This window comes from Tiliqua scincoides, chromosome 1 (assembly GCF_035046505.1).
Source record: "Tiliqua scincoides isolate rTilSci1 chromosome 1, rTilSci1.hap2, whole genome shotgun sequence".
NCBI classification, from domain to species: Eukaryota; Metazoa; Chordata; class Lepidosauria; order Squamata; family Scincidae; genus Tiliqua; species Tiliqua scincoides.
This window is the reverse complement of record NC_089821.1, coordinates 18,284,393-18,305,042: the sequence shown is the minus strand read 5'-3', so window position 1 is coordinate 18,305,042 and position 20,650 is coordinate 18,284,393. Positions and strand designations below refer to the sequence as shown.

Here is a 20,650-nt window from a genome sequence, read left to right as displayed (position 1 = left end):
TTTCATTGCACTGCAGTAGGATTGATGTAGCTACTAATAAATGAATGTATGTCTGTGCCAAACGTGGAACTCATTCCATCTGAAGAGAACAGATCAGTTGTTGGTTTCTTAATCTTAGACTATGTGCAATATAAATTACCAAGCTGTCCTTAAAAATTGTACATATCCTTTCTGTTGAGAAAATGGCCCATTGCCAGACCTGGTTCCATGCTAGTACTCTGCTCACTTTGTAAATATTCCTGTTCTTAATATTTACATTGTTTCTTGTTACAATCCACCCAGCAGTACTGCAAGGCAAAAGCAGACTCCTGCCAAGGCTGGCTGTGAGTCACTCATATTTGGGCTTGAATGACCACAAACCAGCTAAACTTAGCCCAGAAGGTAGAAGGAAACCACCTCTGACTGCCAGCCTCAAATCCAGGAATGGTCCAAGCCTATAGTTGTCCCAGCTACTTTGAGGAACAGAATTCTCAAGCCTCAGAACTCCTCCTCTTCCAGAGTACTGGCAAAAGTTTTCAGTATAATGAGTTTGTGGTCAACACTGAATTTATAGTCCAATCCTATTGGGCTGCCCCAATGGCAGAATGAGTATTCCACCAGTTCTGGCTACCTTACAGCAGTTACTGTAGATCACTCTGGCATGGCATGGAGGCTAACACCGAGGAGTGCTGGCAAGAAGGCCGGAGCCTTCCCACATGCACTAGCAGATCCCCTGGATCCGCCAGTGCAGGAGAGACAGGGCAGGGTGGGGGAATTACAAAACGGGGCAGGGGAGGGAGAAATGAGGTGGTCATGAAGGTGGAACAGGCGTGAGTGGATCTGGTCCGAGAAGGGGGCAGGTTCAGCTGCTGCTGAATCCTAGCCACTTCCCAGATCCAACATCTCATGACGGGTCCATGTGGATCTGCACCAGCAAATTTGCTAGCACCAGTCCAAGTAGGCCCCTCCATGGTATGAAGGTTTACCCTCAAGGTAAGAAATCTCTAGTTTCCCTTACACAGAGGAGAGCTATGCTACTGCATCCCCCCCTCCCAGGATGCCACAGTGGCTTTTTTAGCATTGCTACATCAGTGGGGGGGATGGATAGACTGGGCTCTTGGTTGAACCAAACTTTTCCAGTAAGTACCATGCACTGCCATAAAGAACTTATTAAGAGCAAGACAAAAACAATACTGACTCTTGTAATACTGAAATGGGAATTATACATACATAGAACAGAAAGCAATAAAGCTAAGCTGTTAGCCACTTAGTGGCTAAGCTCACCTGGAAGCATAAGTTCTGAGTATGCTAAGTAGGCTGAAACAGCCAACCACCAGGATACCTGGCTGGCCTGGCAATGGGGATCCACTAACCACATCCCAGGAATGGTCTTATATACCTATGATCCTACCTTCAGGAAACATCTAACCAACCATGAGGCTCCGGACCCTAAGAAAAGATTAGAAGAATGATGCAACCTGCCCTGGATGTTACAGCCATTCAGAACTCACAGGCCATGGAACATTTGAGAAAATGACCTCAAGCCTGTCCATCAGCAAATTGCCCCTCCCTTCTGAAACACACAGCTGAGGCCAGTTTGTAAGTAGTGGCCAGCTGCCTGGCTCAAGCACTTAGGACAGCCTGATAGGCAAGAACTGATAAGACAGGTGCCTCTGTGAGAATCTTTCCAATTAGCAGCTTATTCTTGTGGCTTCCAGAGACATAGCTTTGCTCTCACAAGGGATGGATTCCTGAGAGCAATGAGATGAAGTTACATAAATCAAGATTTGACAATTCCATCACATTGCTGTGCAAAAAGAAAAAGGGAAAGGGATTACCCCCCCATGTTATTCCAGTGATAACAAAAACAATCACAAAACATGAGTATATGTAGCAATTGTATACATATGAACAAAATATATCTCTGCCAAAGAATAATGTTGTTATAAAAATTATAATGAAATCTGTAAGCCATGCAAAAAAGCGAACTCCAAAAGTCGTACTGAATGATCTAGTAAAAATAGAATCCAATTCTGGTGCTGTGCTGATCAGTCTCACCATTCTGCATTTGCCTTATTGAGGGAGTTTTTGATTCTGTAGATAAGTCTTTGCTGGAAAGCTCTCTGTCCTTCTTAACCCTGATGGGTCCAAAAAGAAATCTACAAGTACAGGTGGGTTCAAGTCATCTTTGGGGGTTCCATCCCAGGGCCTCTCTGGACCTCAGAACACCCTCCAGAGGTGACCAGAGCACAGCTCCAGTTGATTCTGGAGGGTCCATGTGGGGTTGACCCCATGGGTTTGGGACCTGCAGATAGTGAAATCACTGGGTTCCAAATCCATGGATAAAGTGGTCCAAAAAATTCAGAATGATTAGTATTCATTAGGAACAAGAACAACTGCTGCATTATAGATGCAGATTAGAAAATATAGGCAGGTCAACTTGTATTAACAAAACAAACCAAGAGTATGTCATGGGCCCAGCCTGAGCCCACACGCTACTTGAAGTGGGCATAACTGCCACTTCTGTTCACCCCTCCAAAAAACAAAAATGTGGAAGGTGGCAATCCAGCCATCCACCCCTTAATTTACCCCTTCCTCACACGGTCTCTTTAAACAAAACAAGAAGTGAGAAACACAGTGGAAATACTACTGGTGTATTCTACGCTTCCTGATTTTTTTTAAGGGACCATATGAAGAAGGAGTGAGAGGAGTGGGTAGGGAAGCTGATCAGAGTGATTCCATCCACAGCAGTCTTGAGAGAGGTGGCAACAGAAAAGGACACTGAGTCTGTCACTCCCCCCAACCCATTGCTCTATGCAACACATCGCTGGCTTCATTGGATGGGCCGGGTGTGGTATGGCAATTCAAAAAAAGGATGGGGCTCTAAGGAGAAATGCCTCTTTTTCATGACTTGTGTTATCATAAGATTTGGTAGGTCTGCTGTGTGTCCTACAGGAAGAATTGGCAGCCACATGTCTCACATGGAGAATTCCTGAGAAAACCTGTGGTCTGTTGAAGCCTTTGCTGAGAGAAATTGGAAAAGCCACCAAGTCCAAGGAAGCTAGCTCCCAGCACCCGCTGCTCTTCCCGTGTCTAGCAATAGGTTGAACCATGAGATATTGGGGTGCTTTGGAAACAGAGTTCCCAACAGCAATTTTGAACTTACTGGGAATAACCTAGCAGTGCATAAACTGTGGTGGAAGACCTCCGTATTAACCCTCCCTATTGTTGGCGAGGGTAAGATCTGGGAAAGGGAGGACTGGCGGGAAAGAAGTGACAGAACCATTGCATCCTGGACAACTGTGCCCTGGTCAAATGCGGCCCAGTACTGGACATTTGCGTCCCTTCTTTCTGTGCCCCAGACATTTGTGTCTCTGATATATTTATATTTCCGGTGGGGTTTGAAGACCCACCTATTTGGCCTGGCCTTTGGGGAGGGAGGCACTTCTTAGGGCCCCCTTGTACACTATTATGCTGCTGATATTTTAATCTTCTCTTCTATTGGTATCTTTTAAATTGTTTTAATCAGTTTTTTATTATCTTATTTTAACAATTGAATTTTAATGTTTTATTTTTATGTGTTTTTTTCTGTTGTACACCACTTTGGGTTTTCAGAAAAGCAGTATACAGGTCCAACCTTGTTATACATGAATTTTTTAATACATGGATTTGACTCAGCCTGAATGGTCACTGCAAATGAGAAGGAACATGCTGATCCCTGGAGAAGGGGAAAAATGTATCTCTTTAAAATCAGTTTATAAAACTGCTTTCTTTTCTTACTGTTGTAGAGAGACAGTCATATAAGCGTTCATTCCATTCTTCAGCTAAGCCAGGCAAAGGCAGGGGGTCCTTTGCATTTCTAATTGCTGATTGCCTCTCTAAAATAGCGAGAAAAACTGTTTTTAAACCACAGTTGTAAAGGGATGCACTTTTTAATGTTTTTAAAATTGCTTTGATTTAACACATTTTATGGTGTCAGCAGGGAGACCCAGAATCAAACCCCTGTGAATGTTGAGACATGACCTTATTAGGAACAATAGATGTGCAATAAACCTTCAAGTGGGTTTTTAAATCTATTTTCCACTGTTTTTTTTATCCACTGATTATTTTTTTTTAATCCACTAAGTGTTCTGTAACAGAACCCCAGCTGATAACAAGACAAGACCTGTATAAATGTAATAAATCAATAAATATTTATGGAGGTGTTTGTTTCTGGTGAGTAAGATAGTATTATACGTAGCTTAAGTTTTACTGCACACAATGTGCTTACTTCCAAGTAAAATAAATAACATAGTTTTCAAACACCTTTTAATATTTGTATTAGGCATACTTTTTTGTTTTTTAAATGCAAATGTAGGGTTAGGGCTGGGATAAGAAGCTTAGGGTAAATAAAATGGGGTTTGTTGGCCAGTTATATTGGGATAGAAATAACTAGGACACAACAAGAACCAGACACAAATGTCCCGAGATGCCAATTATCAGGACACATTTGACCAGGATACAGTTATCCAGGACACAAATATTCTATTGTCCAGGAAGGGCTGTGGCACACAATTGCAAGCTGTTCCCAAATTCAGGAAGTCATGAACTCATCTTATTGCAGAATGAAGAGTTTGGATTCTGAAAGCCACGTTTCAGATGTCTGCACCATCATTTAATACCAGTGCACTGCCTCCTTCTGGGTAGGGCACAGATAGTAGTGTTACTGTACACACAAGGCACAACATGTATAAAATAAAGGGAGCACTCAGGGCTGCTCATGTATATTCCATGCTGCTCTTTCTCTCTTGATGCATCTTGCTGGCAGCAAACAGAGCAATTACCACATGCTGATAGTGAGACTGAAGCAATTACTGCACTTTCAGATGGAAATACTGGGATTTTTCATGCTGACAAGAGCAGTTATTTACATATGTATTACAAGAAACTGGTATAAAGCATTGTGGCACAACAGGGCATTACAGGGCGATCTGCTGGATCACTTAAAAAGCATAAGTGCCATCTATACATAGAATAACCAGGCCCTCACAGTTTGTCTTAACTGTCACACTCAAAGAGTGCTGAAGGTATTCATTTTCGCAGCTGACTTGGGAAAGGCCTAGACATTGCATTGGCTATGCCTCGACCCTTGATGGGGTAGGTGTGGGGCAATGCTATTCTTAATGCTCCCTGCCCAAACTAGAAGTTGCGAAAAGAGTAATTTCAGAAGATGAGAGGAAAAAAAGGCAGGATATTCTCCACCTGCATCTCCATCTAGCAGGCTGCAATGGTCACTTTAGCAAATTGGGGGTAGCCCAGTGCTGTCCTTTACACTGTGCACACAGCAATAGACAGCCATTAATGAATGGTAGAGCGACTCCCCATCTCCTTACCTTCCTGTCGAGGGTTATCACTCTAGATCCAGAGCATTCCAGAGAATCTGAAAATAAAAAACCCAGTGAGAAGGAAAGTGCCTTCTCTGTAGGGGAGGACGAAGAGGGGAATCATTGCCCTGACCAATCTCTTCCTTTCTTCCCCAACTACCTCTCTTTCTCTCCTTCTTTAGCCTCCCAAGTGGATCAGAACAGCATCAGTAGAAGTTCACTGGGAGTGACTCAAATGACTACAGAAGAGGCGCTGCAGAGAGGGGAAAAAGCTACCCAAACCCAACTAGTTTTCTCAGTCATTTCCAGGGAGGGAGGGGTCCCTCACAGTATTCTATCCAGACCTGCCATGAAGCAGAGAGAGGGGGGCACTTCAGGTAGCGCATTTAGGAGCATCAGTTGCACTTGCTTTTACACCATCCCAAAGGGGACGGTGAATGATTCAAAAGAAGACAAGGAAGGGGGAGAGATTTGAAAGAAGTGAATGTGTGGTTTTAAGGAAAGAGAAATGTGGAGAAGAAAATGGGGTGCCATTTGGCGATCTGCTTCACGCAACAAAATGTCTTGAGCCGGCACTGATACAACCAGTGGGGGGGGGATGCTAGTTGCCATCACATCTGCAAATCAAATCAGGTATGGTATTCATCTGAGATGGGACTCATCTGCTGCTCACAGAGCATGAAATATTAATTTATGTAATTAATAGATTTAATTAATTAATTTGCTTTGATATCTCTCAAAGAAGGCCAGTAACTCAGGTTTTGCTGGTGCCATTGCTAGGTACTGTGCTCTGCTTTCATGGGGTTATGCGGGACCCAATCAAGCAGATTCTGTGTGTATTTGGGGTGCCCTCTAATGGCCACATGCTGCTTTCAAAAGCAATCAGTAAAGCTCGGCTCTTAGCATATGAAAGGCATAAGAACATAAGAACAGCCCCACTGGATCAGGCCATAGGCCCATCTAGTCCAGCTTCCTGTATCTCACAGCGGCACACCAAATGCCCCAGGGAGCACACCAGATAACAAGACACCTCATTCTGGTGCCCTCCCTTGCATCTGGCAGTCTGACATAACCCATTTCTAAAATCAGGGGGTTGCACATACACATCATGGCTTGTAACCCTTAATGGATTTTTCCTCCAGAAACTAGTCCAATCCCCTTTTAAAGGCATCCAGGCCAGATGCAGGGAAGTTCACAATGTCTTTTGGGACTTTTATATAAGTGAGGCATATAGTACAGTTTGTACCTGTAACAATCTGAATGTATGTAGGGTAGCAGCCTAGGAAGAGGGGGTGCAAAGCACTAAGGTTTGCAGGGATTCTCCCCCGTGGCATGCAAGCGGCCCCTCCCTTCAGAGTCATTCTGGGCAGGGGGAGCAAAACAGAGGCTTAGGCACACTTCAGCATTGGTGAATGGCAAAGCTGTGGTCAAGGCATGTTTATGCACAGGTTCCACTGTCAGCAGTCAGCCAATTCCTCTCTAATTGCTTTCAGGAATCCAATTCTCAAATGTGATTGGTTGCTTTTAAGCCCAAGCCCATTACACCTGGGCCAATAATTCTGTTTATTCTAGGTGACTAAACGGTTGTAACGGACAACCAGAATACTGATTAGAATCCTAGGATTTTGACATTTCTTTAGGAACATTGGCAAATTTCAGTTTAGGGTTGGGGAAGAATTGAAAACCCCACTTCAAAGGAGAGGCAAGCTCTTCAACTCTTCAAAATTCTCCACCTGGGTAAGTTTACTGGATCTCCTTCCCAGCAGGAAGAGAGAGTATTTCTTGCAGGAAATACTCATTCTGCAGAAAAGCAGGGTCCCTCATTACATGGGCAAGCCTATATTCATACAGTTGGTACATATGCAGAATCTGTTCAGACTGTGGAGTGAGTGTGCATAGACCAGGGTAAGGGCCTGTCTTTGTAATTTCTACCCCTTGCAGTCTACGCCCTTTGAAGATCTGAAAAGTGCTACTAAGACCCCAATCCTATAGAGGCCTCGGGTGGCAGGAACTAGTGTTCCAGCAGTACAAGGCCCTTTATGGCAGCATGAAAGCCAGGCCACCTTTGCACACTTCTGGGCAGTTGCCCGTACCTAGTGGTACGGTGTGCACAGCAGTGGCACTCCAAACCTCCGCCTATACTGGTAAGTTAGCATTGGAGGCATATTGTGGCCGGGGGGGCAGGGTAGGGGGAGTTCCAGGGAGGGGTTCATACCAACTTGCACCAGGATCCTATTCTTGCTTTCCCAGACTGCCCCGCCTTTTTTCTCTCCTCAGACTTATGCCAATAAAATGGCTGGCATAGGTTTGAAGAGGCCTCAAAATATTTTACTTTCCTCCTGTTGACTGTCTGATCTCGTGCCCCTCCCCCACCATGGGATGCCACCCACATTCCAGTATGCGGATGCATTGGCACCAATGTTGGGGGTATAGGATTGGGCAGCAAGTCTGACAGTCAGTATATCTAGCTCAGACTTGTCTATTTGACCAGCAGTGACTGTCTAAGACAGCAGCACAATCTCAGTCATCTGCCGCCTTGGGTCTCTTTGGGGAGAAAGGCTGAGTATAAATAAATAAATAAATTCCCAATGCTGTCCCTGCGGAGTGTTGTAAGAAAAAAAAAAAGCTTATTATAACCAGGGATGGGCAAGTCAGGTGTGTCCTGACTTGAGTCGAGTCCCAAATCTCCAACTCGACTCAAAAGCGAGTCAAAACGGGGACACTTTACAAGTTGGCCGGAGCATTTTCGCGACTCAAAAAGACCTGAGTCTCAAGTCATTTCCTTTAAAAAGCCTGCTGCGGCTCCACGCAAGAAAACGGGATTGCTGCTGGGCTGTGTGTTTTTCGGTGTTCCCTTTAAACACTTCCCCCACCCATCCCAATGTTCCACCCATTCCATAATGATCCTGGCACCTTTTGCATGTGCTTTGCTATCAGGGGCATGTCCAGTGTTTGTGTTGGAGGGCCATGATCACTACCAACTCCAGAGCCCAGGTCAACTAGGCAGGTAGACCTGGGCTCCTGATTTAATTTGCAACCTCTGTGGCCAAGGTTTGGTGGGCAGGTACACGTGGGCTCCTGGCTGGAATTTAAGCCATTGGCTGGAGTGGGAGCCCAGGCCTACCAAGCCGTTAGATCTGGGCTCCAAGGCCAGGTGGGACCCCAGGTCTACCTGCCCACCAAACCTTGGCCACAGAGGCTGCAAGTTAAATCAGGAGCCCAGGTCTATCCAGAGGGTAGATCTGGACTCCCAGTCCAGGCGAGAACCCAGGTCTACCCAGCAGGTAGACCTGGACTCCCACCTGGATTTGGAGCCCAGATCTACCAGCTGGGTAGACCTGGGCTCCCATTCCAACCAATCTCACCAGCGCCCCACCCAGTGGGCATTCCCCTGAAGCCCGATTTTGCTCCCCAGTCTGGTAGATGCCCTTCCCTGCTGGCAGACAGCTTTTTGGGTGGCATGCACCCACACCCCCCCTCAATCCACCCCTGTCTGCCACTGAGCTACTATTCATCTGTCCATGCAGTTCTTTTGCATGGCACAGGTGGGGGGGGGGCTTGGCTTTCCAATGAAATGTAGTTGGCTAAGAATAAACCAACCCTTCGGTTTTCCAGATGCATTGGCCAGAACCGTGTATGTTCTGATGTTTGCAGTAATATTCTCAAACTCTTTCTGTGTACTGTTTTAAGTGTGGATTATTTCATTCTTTTGGTCTCAACTATTATTCGTCCACAGTGGGGAGACAGCTGGACCCAGGCAGGCTTAGCTGATCTCTTGTCAAGCTTGTCTTATAGCTCACTCTTCCTGAAAGTGGAGGATCATGCTAGATGGAGGTTAACAGCAGTAAATCTCACTGTGGTGATTCAAATCCATTATGTTTGTATGTCTTACAGTCTCTCAGGCTTGAACTTTCCATTTTATTTTTTCTTTCCTGCCTATTCCTTGACTGTCTTGCTATTTGTCTATTTTGATCAACAGTTTTGTCTTCTGAAAACAGTAGGTCCCACAATAGGAACAGTGGGACCTAATATATAAAAGAGGAAGTAGTTGGAAATATAGAGCTGTTATTCTGTCTCTCCAATACTCAGGTAGATGAATGGGCAACTTTTACAGGTACTGATCAGATTCATGGTTTTGTCCGTTTTATCTAACTTCCCCTGTTACTTTTGGAAAGGATAGGTGCTTGCAATATCGACAATGGCTGGTCCAATAGGGAAGGAACAAGCGATACATCCATTGGTACCTCATTGTATTGTGTTGGGCAGACGAGCAGTTACAATTACCAACTTGGCTACTGACCCTACTGTACTGATGAATAGCAGCTTGACGCACACCAAAAGTTCTTCCATTCATGCAACAACATCTTAGGATACAGTTCAGTGTGACGGGGAAAGCCATTCAGCTGATGCATTTTTTTTTTTAGTTGTATCATAAGTTGTTCTGAGGATGGAAGAACTTCTGGTTGCCCAAGGGGAGAAGCATGACTCTTACCAATCCCCTCTTCCCTTGCTGCCTCCCAAAACCCCAGAAAATCTGATTCTGAGCATTTGGGACGCTCTACGACCAGATGCCTGTGAATATAATACATGCACCTTCTGCAAATTGAAGTTGTTCCACTCATGGAACAACTTAGGATACTACACTTGACCAGTTTAATTTCTGCATTTTAGATTGCCCCTAAGAACCCAAAAGCAGGACCAGTAATCTAGCTAGGCAGCCTTATATGTTTGTGTGTTGAACAAACCAAATGGACTGTACTCAATTCCAAAATATATGTGACTAAACTTCCTAAGTTTAGAGACAGATGATAACATCTTCAAACAGGACAAGCAGGACCCCTGTTGCCTCTCTCTGCCCCCCCCCCCGACAGTGGAGTGAATGTGCATAGATTAGAGGAAAGCTTGCCTTGTAATCCCTACTTCTTTAGTCTATCCCAGTGGTTCCCAAACATTTTAGCACCAGGACCCATTTTTTAAAATGATACTCTGTCAAGACCCACCTTTACAAAACTTTAAAAAAAGGAAATCTAGTAAGAAATAATATGTATTTATTTGTAAGTAATAATAACCGGAAAGAGACTCTCAAACATGTATCTCCCTATATTTGGACGTGTTTGCAAGGAGCTTGGCGCCTTGCAGGGCAGTTAGCAGCTATCTTGCAAACTGCAGGAGCTCAGCTCTTTACAGGGTAATTAGCAGCTACAGCATCTGATTGTTGAATAGCCTAAGAGATTGAGACAATAAGGGCCCAATCGTATCCAATTTTCCAGTACCGGTGCAGCTGCAATGCAGCTCCACAGTAAGGGAACAAATGTTCCCATACCTTAAGGAGCACAACTGCACTGGCACTGGAAAATTGGATAGGATTGGGCCCTTAGTTTTCTGATTTTTCCATCACCCTTTGATGACCCACCAAAAATTAGGTTGCGATCCACAGGTGGGTCCCGACCCACAGTTTGGGAACCTCTGGTCTATACGCTTTGAAGATCTGATAGCGATAATCTCTGTGTTTGACATAGACACCAGTTCTTCCACTTCTTCTCTCTTCTACATTTCACTGGCTTCCGTTTACCACTGAAGGCTAATGCTTCTGTTGCTTTCCTGCATGGTTAAGAAGAGCACCACAACTAGGGATATTAAACAACACATACTGGGGGAGAGGGCAGAAATTCTAGAAGGGATCGTGATGCTTTAGGAGAACTCCTTGGGAACCTTTGTCCTGGTGGATAAGTTCTAAGGAGGTTGAAATCTCTGAAGAATTTAATTACTGATTCATGCTGATGGGAATCTGGGCATTAATCAACCCCTGACAAATTGCAGAAAGCATGCTTGTTCAGCAGTTTTCAGAAAATGTCCCTGAATAAAAGGATGCCATATGACGCAACCAGAATAGTTTTTAAAAAAATACCTAGTTAGATTAATGGCACTTGGGGATAGAGCTGCAAGGATGTGAATGTTTTCTTGATGAATGCTGATCAGACATATGAGTATTAGCAGTGACACTAATTAACAGGGGTAGGAAAAACTTGTCATTATCCTAAGGGTAAGTAATCATTTTTGGCAGGTGATAATTAATGGTCTGGCAAAGTCAGCAGAAAGGTAATCTGTCAGGCTTGAGGAAGCTGGGGAGTCACTGTAAAAATATGTTCTCTTCCCTTGGCAGCTCTTGGGAATCCTTTGGCCTTTTAAAAATGGCCCAGGAGAAGACCGATCTTCCCCTGTGTTTGTGTGCTTATTTTTGACAAAGCTTTGCAATTCTCAAAACCTCCACATTGTTTTGGAAGGTACCTAAGTACTTTTTCCTAAGTACCTTGGTGGCTGTGGCCCTAAACATGAAGGAACCTGAACCAGTTCCTGTGGGAGGAGAAAGGCACCCTTGTATTTTTCTCCCCCCCCCCCGCCACAAACACTGTAGATAGAAACTAACGGCTTTCAGAAAAGAGGATGAGAGAATGGAACTCAGCAACACCAGGGCAAGGCACATCAAGTCTGCACAAAGAAAGTGGCTCTAATTCTGGCACTGTTGAGGTACATCAGCCAAGACACCTAACCTGCCCACTGTGATGCAGAGTTGAAGCCCTGTTCACTAGAGCGCTTGATGAAAGAGGGTGGAATTGCTCTTGAATCCCACATTCCTACTGTAGAGGCTATTGATCAGAAATTGCCTTTTGACCGAATTGTCATCTAATCCTTCTGTTCCCAAGATACAGGCAGCCCTGTAGAAAAGGGTGAGTGGAAGGTGGAGCAGAATGCACTGGAAGACCTCTGGGTTTTCAACATTGGGGTTTCTGACTCCCATTTCTGACTTCTTAAACAAAGAAGCCTCTTTATGGTTGCTGTTATTAAAACAATGGGAGTTTTCCTAAAGGAGGCTGCTGTAACAAAAAAAACTTGGGGCAAGGGGGGTAGCCAGAAAAGAGTTTTGGGGTGAAGCGATTCCAAGTTTGGTTCTGGTCCTGAAAACAAATTCTTGGGCACATCGCCTCCGTAGGGGCCTCTGAGTTCAGCAGTGGCTGGGGATGTCTATCCCCAGCCTCTGCTGAGCTCAAACTGAGCTCTAAAGCTTAAAAAAAAAAGCAACTTCAGGAGAGGGGGCAGCCCCTTTGGAATCACAGCGACTGGTTTTCACCTGTATCCATGGTTTCAGGTATCCGCGGGGGGTTCCAGGACAGAACCCCCGCGGATAAGGGGGCACATCTGTATTTCCAGAACTGTGCTGATAGTGGCTGTGAGCTCGCAGGAGGGGGAGGACCAGAGCAGCGTGGAATATGGAATCACTACAAGCTTGCAGCCACTATCAGTGCAATTCTATGCCACTCTGGGCCACCCCTTTTTCCTCCTTCTTCCCCTCTTTTTTAAAGGGGAAGAAGGGGGCGGCCATCGGATTGGCACAGAATCACATTTTATAAAAGCAAAAGCAGCTGGTAGTGCTGTAGCTTCTTTCACTTTGAAGAAATGGGGGGCAGGGGGCAAGGATGGTGGTGGCACATCTGCAGGCATGGTGTCCTGGGCTATTTTTCCCTCTTGACCTCCCTAGGTACACCAGTGACTGATTGTATCCCCACTTTTCATGTGCCACTGGTGGTATCGATTGCTCAATTCAATCCTTTCTTAATATTATGTTATGTATAATACATGTAAAAGTATAATGTAATACTTTTTAATTTTCTGTTTCTGTAGGAGCTGATATAGTTCAGTGGCTCATGAAGAATCTCACTGTGGAGGACCCAGGTAATTTGCTCATCCAACTCCAAGGAATGCACACTTTGGGCTTTGTTTTGTACATGGCTTCTAATATCACATGCTGCAAAAATGTGACAGGTGATTGTGGATGCTAATCCTTAGAATTTCTTCCTGGACATTTATTATATTAGTACTTAGCATTTTGGAGAACCACAGTGCCTTGCGGGAATGTACCAGGCAGACATCCATCAAGTGTATCTCTAGCAAGTGTTTGGGGAAGCTTTCCCTGTTGAATTTCTGTCTGGATGCCTCCCACTCCAGCCCATTCCCAAGCTGAAAGACCGAGGCAAACTGTGCTATGTGGAGTCTAACTTTAAATTCAGCCCAATATGCAAGACTGTACCAAGGCTTCTCTCTTTACGTGGCATGGAAATTAAGGTGACTGCCTTAATTTCAACCTTCCACGCTTTCTGGAGCATCGGGGAAAATCGTAAGCACCATGATAGGTGCAAATTTTAAAATGAAGGTTTTTAAAATAGTTGAATATAAACATTTCATTCAGGCAAAGTTATACAAGTGCAATATTATATGGACATGAGATAGTGTTTGATATCCAACCAGAACAATAAGAAGGGTGGGTAATGAAGGGGTGCCCTCACGATCACTGAAACTGGTTGGTAGAGGAACACAAAGCAATGCCATCCTCAAATCATCCTGTTCCTCGAGCTTGCCACTTGTATCGTGGCTGGGGATCATCCAGTCAACCTGCAAGGTCCTGCCATGCTAGTCTTGGAAGCTGACGATTTCTGTAATGCGTGTTTGACATACTTCTTCTTCTTTTTTATATATATATATATACACACAGCTGAAGCAATACACTTGGGAAGTCTCATAGCAGCACAGGGGTATATTTTTCCAATCTCGGATCATGTACTTACCTTGAAGGATGATGGGACTTTCTATCGCTTTCAGGTAAGAAAATTGTTTGCTTGAATTACAGAAGGGCCAAGTAGCCTTCTGAATTCGAAGGTGCTCTTGCTCTAACGCAGCAGTTCTCAAATGTTTCCGTTTCAAATGTTTTGGCATCCAGCAGTTGTGGGGCAATCATGGAGGCCTCCTCAAGGTAAGGCAGTGTTTGTTCCCTTACCTCGGAGTTGCTTTGCCCTTATGTCAGTGCTGGAAAGTTGGTTAGGATTGCAGTCACAATCATTTAAAACCAGCTCAGCAAGTAATATAATAATTCTGAAAAACCGTAGATGGTGACAAGTAAAAAGCAATACACGACAAGCTAAAAACATGAGAATCATCATCATCTTCTGTACCCTGAATGTAATTTACTGTTTTTCAGGCTCCATACTTTTGGCCTTCAAATTGTTGGGAACCGGAAAACACAGACTATGGTGAGAATTTGGAGTGGGTCAGCTTTTACCGTTGTGTGTTCTAAAAGAAATAATATTTTGATTGCTAATCTGCTAATGAAGTGGGCATGATATTGTGTTGGTTTTTATGTACATTGAATTGATTATATGTTGTAATGTGGTTACATTTAATGATGAATCACTCTTGTCAGTCCAGCTCAGGATCTCCTGACACCTGAGGTGGATGCCAAATGTTGCTCCATTTACGTAATGGCGTGCCAGACTCTGCCAGACTCCACTGTACTAGCTCAGCACTCTCCTGCTCTTCCTCTCCATCTTCCTCTTCCTTTTCCAATCCCGGGAATGGAAAGAGGAAGAGCAGCAGCAGAGGCAGGTTGGCAGACAGAGAACGGGAGCCCTCTACCAGCTTGCTGCCTGTAGTGACCACTTCAGTTGGCCATATGGACAGTGACGGACCTCCCCAGCCCTGCGTCCTGGGGCAAAGGTCCACGATGGCGCCCTCCATAGGCTGTTGCCGCCCCCATGTGCAAATCCGCCCCACCCCCTTACTCACCTGAGGCTCATGGAGCCTCACGTGACCCAAGGCTGCATTGGGAAAGCCTTTCTGAGGTTCCCTGATGCTATAAACTGTGGTTTCGGGAAACCAGAAGCACAGTTTCTGACCCCATCAGGAGCCTCAGAGAGGCTTCCGCAGGGTCCTAAAGGCCCGCACCCAAGGCATTTGCCCCATAGAACATAATGGGAGGTCCACAACTGCTTATGGATGTGCTGTTCTACTTTTCATTTCTGTTCCGTGTGTGAGAAACAAGTTTCTCAAAGCAGTGTGTGTGTGTGTGTGTGTGTGTGTGTGTGTGTGTGTGTGAATGGATGTTCTGTCTTCAAAGAGTTATATTCTAAGTTGCTGTTTTTCCACCTGTACATGCAGAAGTGATAAAGGTTCTTCTTGCACACAGGAATCTGAGCGGAATCCTGACTTGGCTTGAGTAACACTTTGCACAACACACAAAATGTCGTACACATAATTGTCAGGGCCTCTCTTTTGCACAGTTTCTTCTGTGTGTGTTTGGACAACTGTAGACAGAACAGTGCAAAATGCCACCTTATTTCCGCATATCTGCCAGGTACCCCATTCATGAGCCGCCTGGTGTGGGGGGCTGCCGAGTTGTGCATTTTGTCCCCTTCCCCCGAGTTAAGGAAGTAGCCCTGCAATGGGGCTACTTGATTCTGCTGCGGCTCTTGAGCCACCACAGAATCGGAAAGTCCTGTGTCAGACCGCATGATCCAACACAGGGCTCAGGATCTGGTAGAGCTGAGCTCTGCCAGTCTTGTCCCCTCCCGCCCCTCTCCTTCCCCTGCTACACCTCCTCCCCACCCTCCACTCACCTTTCTCCTAATCCACTAAAGAAAATATTGTTCCAGGAGTATTGCCATCTTGAGAACATTAAGATTCTTTTTGTGTAAAGGTCAGGCTCTGTGGTCTGTTGTACAATAATTGATGATATAGTCTGGGGAGTCGTATATAGTCAGGTTAATCGATAAACTGGTACCTACCTGAAATTAGAAATTCCCTAACAATAGTAAATGAAGATGGAGTTTCAGTGATATGCATCATAAAAAAGAGGAGTGATAAGCTTATATTAGCGGCTGGTGTCTGGCATTGGAAAAGAAATAACAGTGTTTTATGAGCTAATAAACTGCAGTATTCTCTATTAAACGTCTCAACAGCTGAGTACTAATGCATAAAGGGAATATGTGAGCATTGTTATCTTTAGCTGTCTCTATTTATTGTTGCTGTCTTCTACAGCTACACTCTTCTTGTGCTGAAATGATAAAATCAATTTTTCCATTCAGCTGTGGTATTGGCAAAGGAAATGAGTATTTCTGTGCACATAAAATAAGGGCTTTTGGAAGTGTTTCTTTTATGGGTTGATCAAAGCAATTTATGACCACAAAAACCCTTTTCTTTCTCCCTTCATTTCACCACACGATGTTTATATATGTCTGTGGGATTTGTAATCACTGAAGTTCGCCACACAATGTGAGATTTGTAATCACTGATAGAAGTGCAATCATCATGGTAGTCACAATCCTTAATCATTTTTAATCTCTTATTGAACCATTATTAAATTGCCCTAACCAATAAAAAAACTATGATAATGATAAATTAATGCCTGCCTTCCCCATGTAAGAAATAATCAATTTATTAAGGGCATAATCGAGGCATTTAGGCACTTTTCAGTTCCATTGATTCTAGTCAGAGGTATTTATGTATGCGATGTTCTTTACCCTCATTAAAAAATCAATGGACATTATGGCACTTAACTTGGACTAGGTTGTGCCATTTTCTAAATTTAATTTTAAAATGGATATCCTGCCATTTTCCCAAAATCCACGGGAGGCAGCTCACAATTAAATAAGCAATATATACTAAAACGCAATAATTGCCTGAATCAACATGAGAAACATACAAGCATGTTAAGCAGTCAGCAGCCAAAGCAGCAGAAATGACAGCAACAGCGAATAAAATCAGCCTGTCAAGCCTAGTAAAATAAAAGCATTTTCAGATTCTGTAAAAACCATGGAGTCTGAAGTTGACAGACCTCACCTGAGCGAGAGCTTCACAAGAGGTACCACCACAAAAAAGATCCTGCTACTTTATCATTCTAGTCTAACTACAAAGATGTACATGCAGCAAGATGCACCTTTCAAATGATCTTACAGTGCAATCCCATTCATGCGTACTCAGAAGTCCCATTGTGTTTAATGAGACTTACTCCTGGATAAGTGTATATAGGATTGCTGTTTTGGGGAGTGGGGCAAGTCATATGGAAGTTGGCATTCTCATAACAGTGTGCAGTATGTTGCACACTGGGGAATTGGGGGAATCTGCAAAATTTAATAAAGAACCAAGTTTTGAAAATGGATCTTTGTTGCCAGCATATTGTCAGAATACTTGTTTGTGCCCATTTGCTACCTACAACTTGAAAAAAAAAAAATATATTGTTCTGGGGTTAGTATTATGTTTCCTAGGCTCATCTTCATAGGCCAAAAAAAAAATCTGTTGTGCATTGTTGTTATCAATGTTTGTCTTACAGTTCTAGCTGCTCATTTAGTCATAATGAGGCCACAAACACAGACAACCAAATAAAGCCAGAATAAAGCTGGGACCTTAATAGTGGCCCCACCCCCTAGTCATCTGCCGCTCGCCCGTGGGCCCACAAGCCGCCTGCCCTCTGCCCACCCTTAAATGCCTCTTTTCCATGCTCCCCCTGACCCACACGCCAACCTGACTCAGCCACTGTGGGCTTACCTTTGTGCCAGCCCAATGGGGCTTTGGTCAGCTTCCAGAGGCCAGTGCACATCCATGCACCGGCTTCCCTGCTCTCTTTACGGCACTTTTGTGATACAGTTGGGCCAGCGCAAAGGACATGCGCCGATCCATCTCCACTTCTGGATTGGGCCCTCAATCATATAAGACCATGGAAAGAACAGATATCACTTAAATGTTCTCTGTAAACTTCACTTCCAGATGAAACTGTTGATAGAAATGACTGTATGTTCATGAATGCCTGAAATGCAAATTTTAGACACTAGTATCATATCGGTCAGTAACCCAACCTTCCAACTGTGCACGATGGGAGGAACCACTGTCAAGAACCAAGAACGGAAGCTATGATAGTAGTTCAGTTTTGTATTTAGGTGTGAGAGACTTGGGTTCAAGATCCACCTCAGATGTGAATGTCCTGAGCAAGGCTATCATCATTTCAAATGTAAAAAGAAAATAACAGTGGCTACAAAACATGGTTATCTTCCTATTTATAAAATAAATAATGCATAAAAAATAAATTATGTCACAAGATCTATTTCATTGACTGTCTTTATAAGGCACCTCTGAAATGCACATCCCATTCCTTCCTAGAAAAATTATTTGAAACAGAATGATCAAAACTGGATTAGAACAATGAGTACAATCAGCACATATTCTCGTGGTGGCAGGTTCAAATGAGAGGCGATATTTGATGCGATACTCGGACATGACTTTTCAAAGTCCTATTTGATATTCAGCTCACCTCTGAAGCTGGTGGTGTCAGATCAGCCAATCAAGAGATTATTTTTCTTTTACTTCTTGTCAAGCTTTGTGGGAAGCACCAACTTCTGAAATAAAGAAAAGTCTGTTAAATGTCTAATGCCTTTTTTCTTCCTGCAAGACATTGTTTCAGACATGAAAGAAAGCCCATGTCCACTTTTTAGGACCATGTGTTCATTGGCTAGCTGTTTCTGCTGAGTTATGCCTGCAAAGATCTAGCCAGTCAGTAAAGAGTGCAAGCTGTTTACTGAGCTACCAAATCTGGCTACCAATCTGGGCTACCAAATAGCCTCTTGGCCACCTTCTCCCATTAGGGAAATATTCATAGCCAGAACACAATCACATAAAACCATCCCAAATGGGTCATTCTTACTGTAGAAATGTTCCTGCATGCGATGTATTCTGACCTTTTTACTGAATTAAATTTGCATGGAGAATGTAACATGTGCCTAGGCCGTTCTACAAATATAGTCCCTCCCTGCTACCCAGAAGTAGTTGCTTCCCACTACATGTTTCCAGTGGTGGAAATTCCCTCATGGCGGACTTGGGTCGTATATTACCTTCTCCACAGTTACAAAGCCCCTGGCAGTCAGGCAATATAGGTGCATCACATTGAGAAAGATTTGATCCTGCACAAAAGCAGCCTTTTCACGGTTAGAGAAATCCTGTTCTCTTGGTCAGAGTCCAATCTGGAGATAACTCTGTCCTCTCCACAGAAAAATGTGATTTGACACAGTGGCGTCGCTAGGGGGTGCAAGCTGCATAAGGTGATGGGCATGGAGTTTACACCACAACTAGCCAAAAATTTTTAAATGTTGGTATTTTTGAATAACACCACCATGGTATATATCATCTGATGTGTATTTTCATGCAAAATACAATGGAACAAACTACATTGAAATATCTCTATTCTATCAAAGGTTATAGCCAAAAAACAAAAAAATCAGCAAGGGTGGGGTAATGGAGCATCATCATGCCCACAGTCCAGGCAGGTCATTGCCCTGCCCACTGTATGGGAGGAGGTCCATCATGGGGCTGATGCACTGGCCTCCCTCACCGGGTGGCGCAACCCCTAGTGATGCCACTGATTTGACATTTTTAACTTCTGAGCCATCATGTCTGATTTTGGTTGTACAGTCATGTGCCAGTTATCGGGACTGTGATCCCTGTTGTCAAGCGGCTCTTGACGCATTCTGAACCCTTCGGGACTTCCAGTTTCACAGAGGAAGTGAGAGGTGCAATTTCTCTCAGTCTGAACCTTGCAGAGGCAGAACCCGCACATGCACTGCCTCTGGGAGGCTCAGATAACCCTCCGGAGGTGAGGGGAGCATTTGGAGGTTGGGGGTGTGTGCACCTGATGACCACATGACGACACGTGGTTGTTGCATATGCGATCCTGGCATAAGCCGGTAGGTCACTAAGGGACGCACACCTGTATTTGAATCATAAATACACAGCAGCAGAGTGAGTTGTTTTTACACAGCAGTTACATAGCTTCCCTTAATTGTGCTTTTCCTTGTTTTTCTATTTCTAGCTATCTACCTGTGCAAGAGGACCATGCAGAACAAAGCTAGGCTGGAGCTAGCAGATTATGAAGCCGTAGGTAGACTGATTTTACAGTTCCAAAGTCAAACTGCAATAACCTCCTCTAAACTGAATTTCTTTTCTCTGTGTAGTAGACTGGGCCAGCACTTTGTGCTTTTCTAGTTGTTGCTGTTGCTTGTGTTTTGAAAATTACAGCTGTGAAGTAGTTTCTTGTATGGGCAACATAAACCACTGACAGAACCGTCAGTGAAATTAAAATACTTCAGAAATATATTTATTTATATTTATACAGGTATTTATATACCGCCTTTCTTTGGTTGTCAAATCTCTCCTCAGACTTTAATCCAAGGCGGTTTACATAGGCAGCCTGTTCTAAACCCCCGTAGGGATTTTGACAATTGAATAGTTCTAGTCTTTCATAGAACTCCAGCTGGATTCCTTCCTGGTCTGGCCTCTCTCTGGCCCTTCGCCTCCCACGCTCCACTTGACGGCAACTCCTCTCTGCCACGGATGGTCAGTATATCAGTATATCATCAGTATATCGTCAGTTCTTGGGTACTTCCGGTTGTTTCGAACTGGCAGCCTCAGATCTTCAGGCATACAAGGTGGCAGCT

At 44.2% G+C, this 20,650-nt stretch overlaps 1 protein-coding gene across 2 annotated transcripts in view; it reads left to right on the top strand.

Annotated features, from left to right (window-relative positions):
* The window catches only part of RGS6 (regulator of G protein signaling 6), a 292,282-nt gene that overhangs the window by 191,735 nt on the left and 79,897 nt on the right, over positions 1-20,650 (top strand). For both annotated transcript variants that reach the window (XM_066631615.1, XM_066631606.1), the window contains exons 4-7: positions 13,023-13,073; positions 13,891-13,997; positions 14,374-14,425; positions 20,026-20,090. In XM_066631615.1, the coding sequence (XP_066487712.1) occupies positions 13,023-13,073; positions 13,891-13,997; positions 14,374-14,425; positions 20,026-20,090 (275 nt within the window). The remainder of the gene's footprint in view (positions 1-13,022; positions 13,074-13,890; positions 13,998-14,373; positions 14,426-20,025; positions 20,091-20,650) is intronic.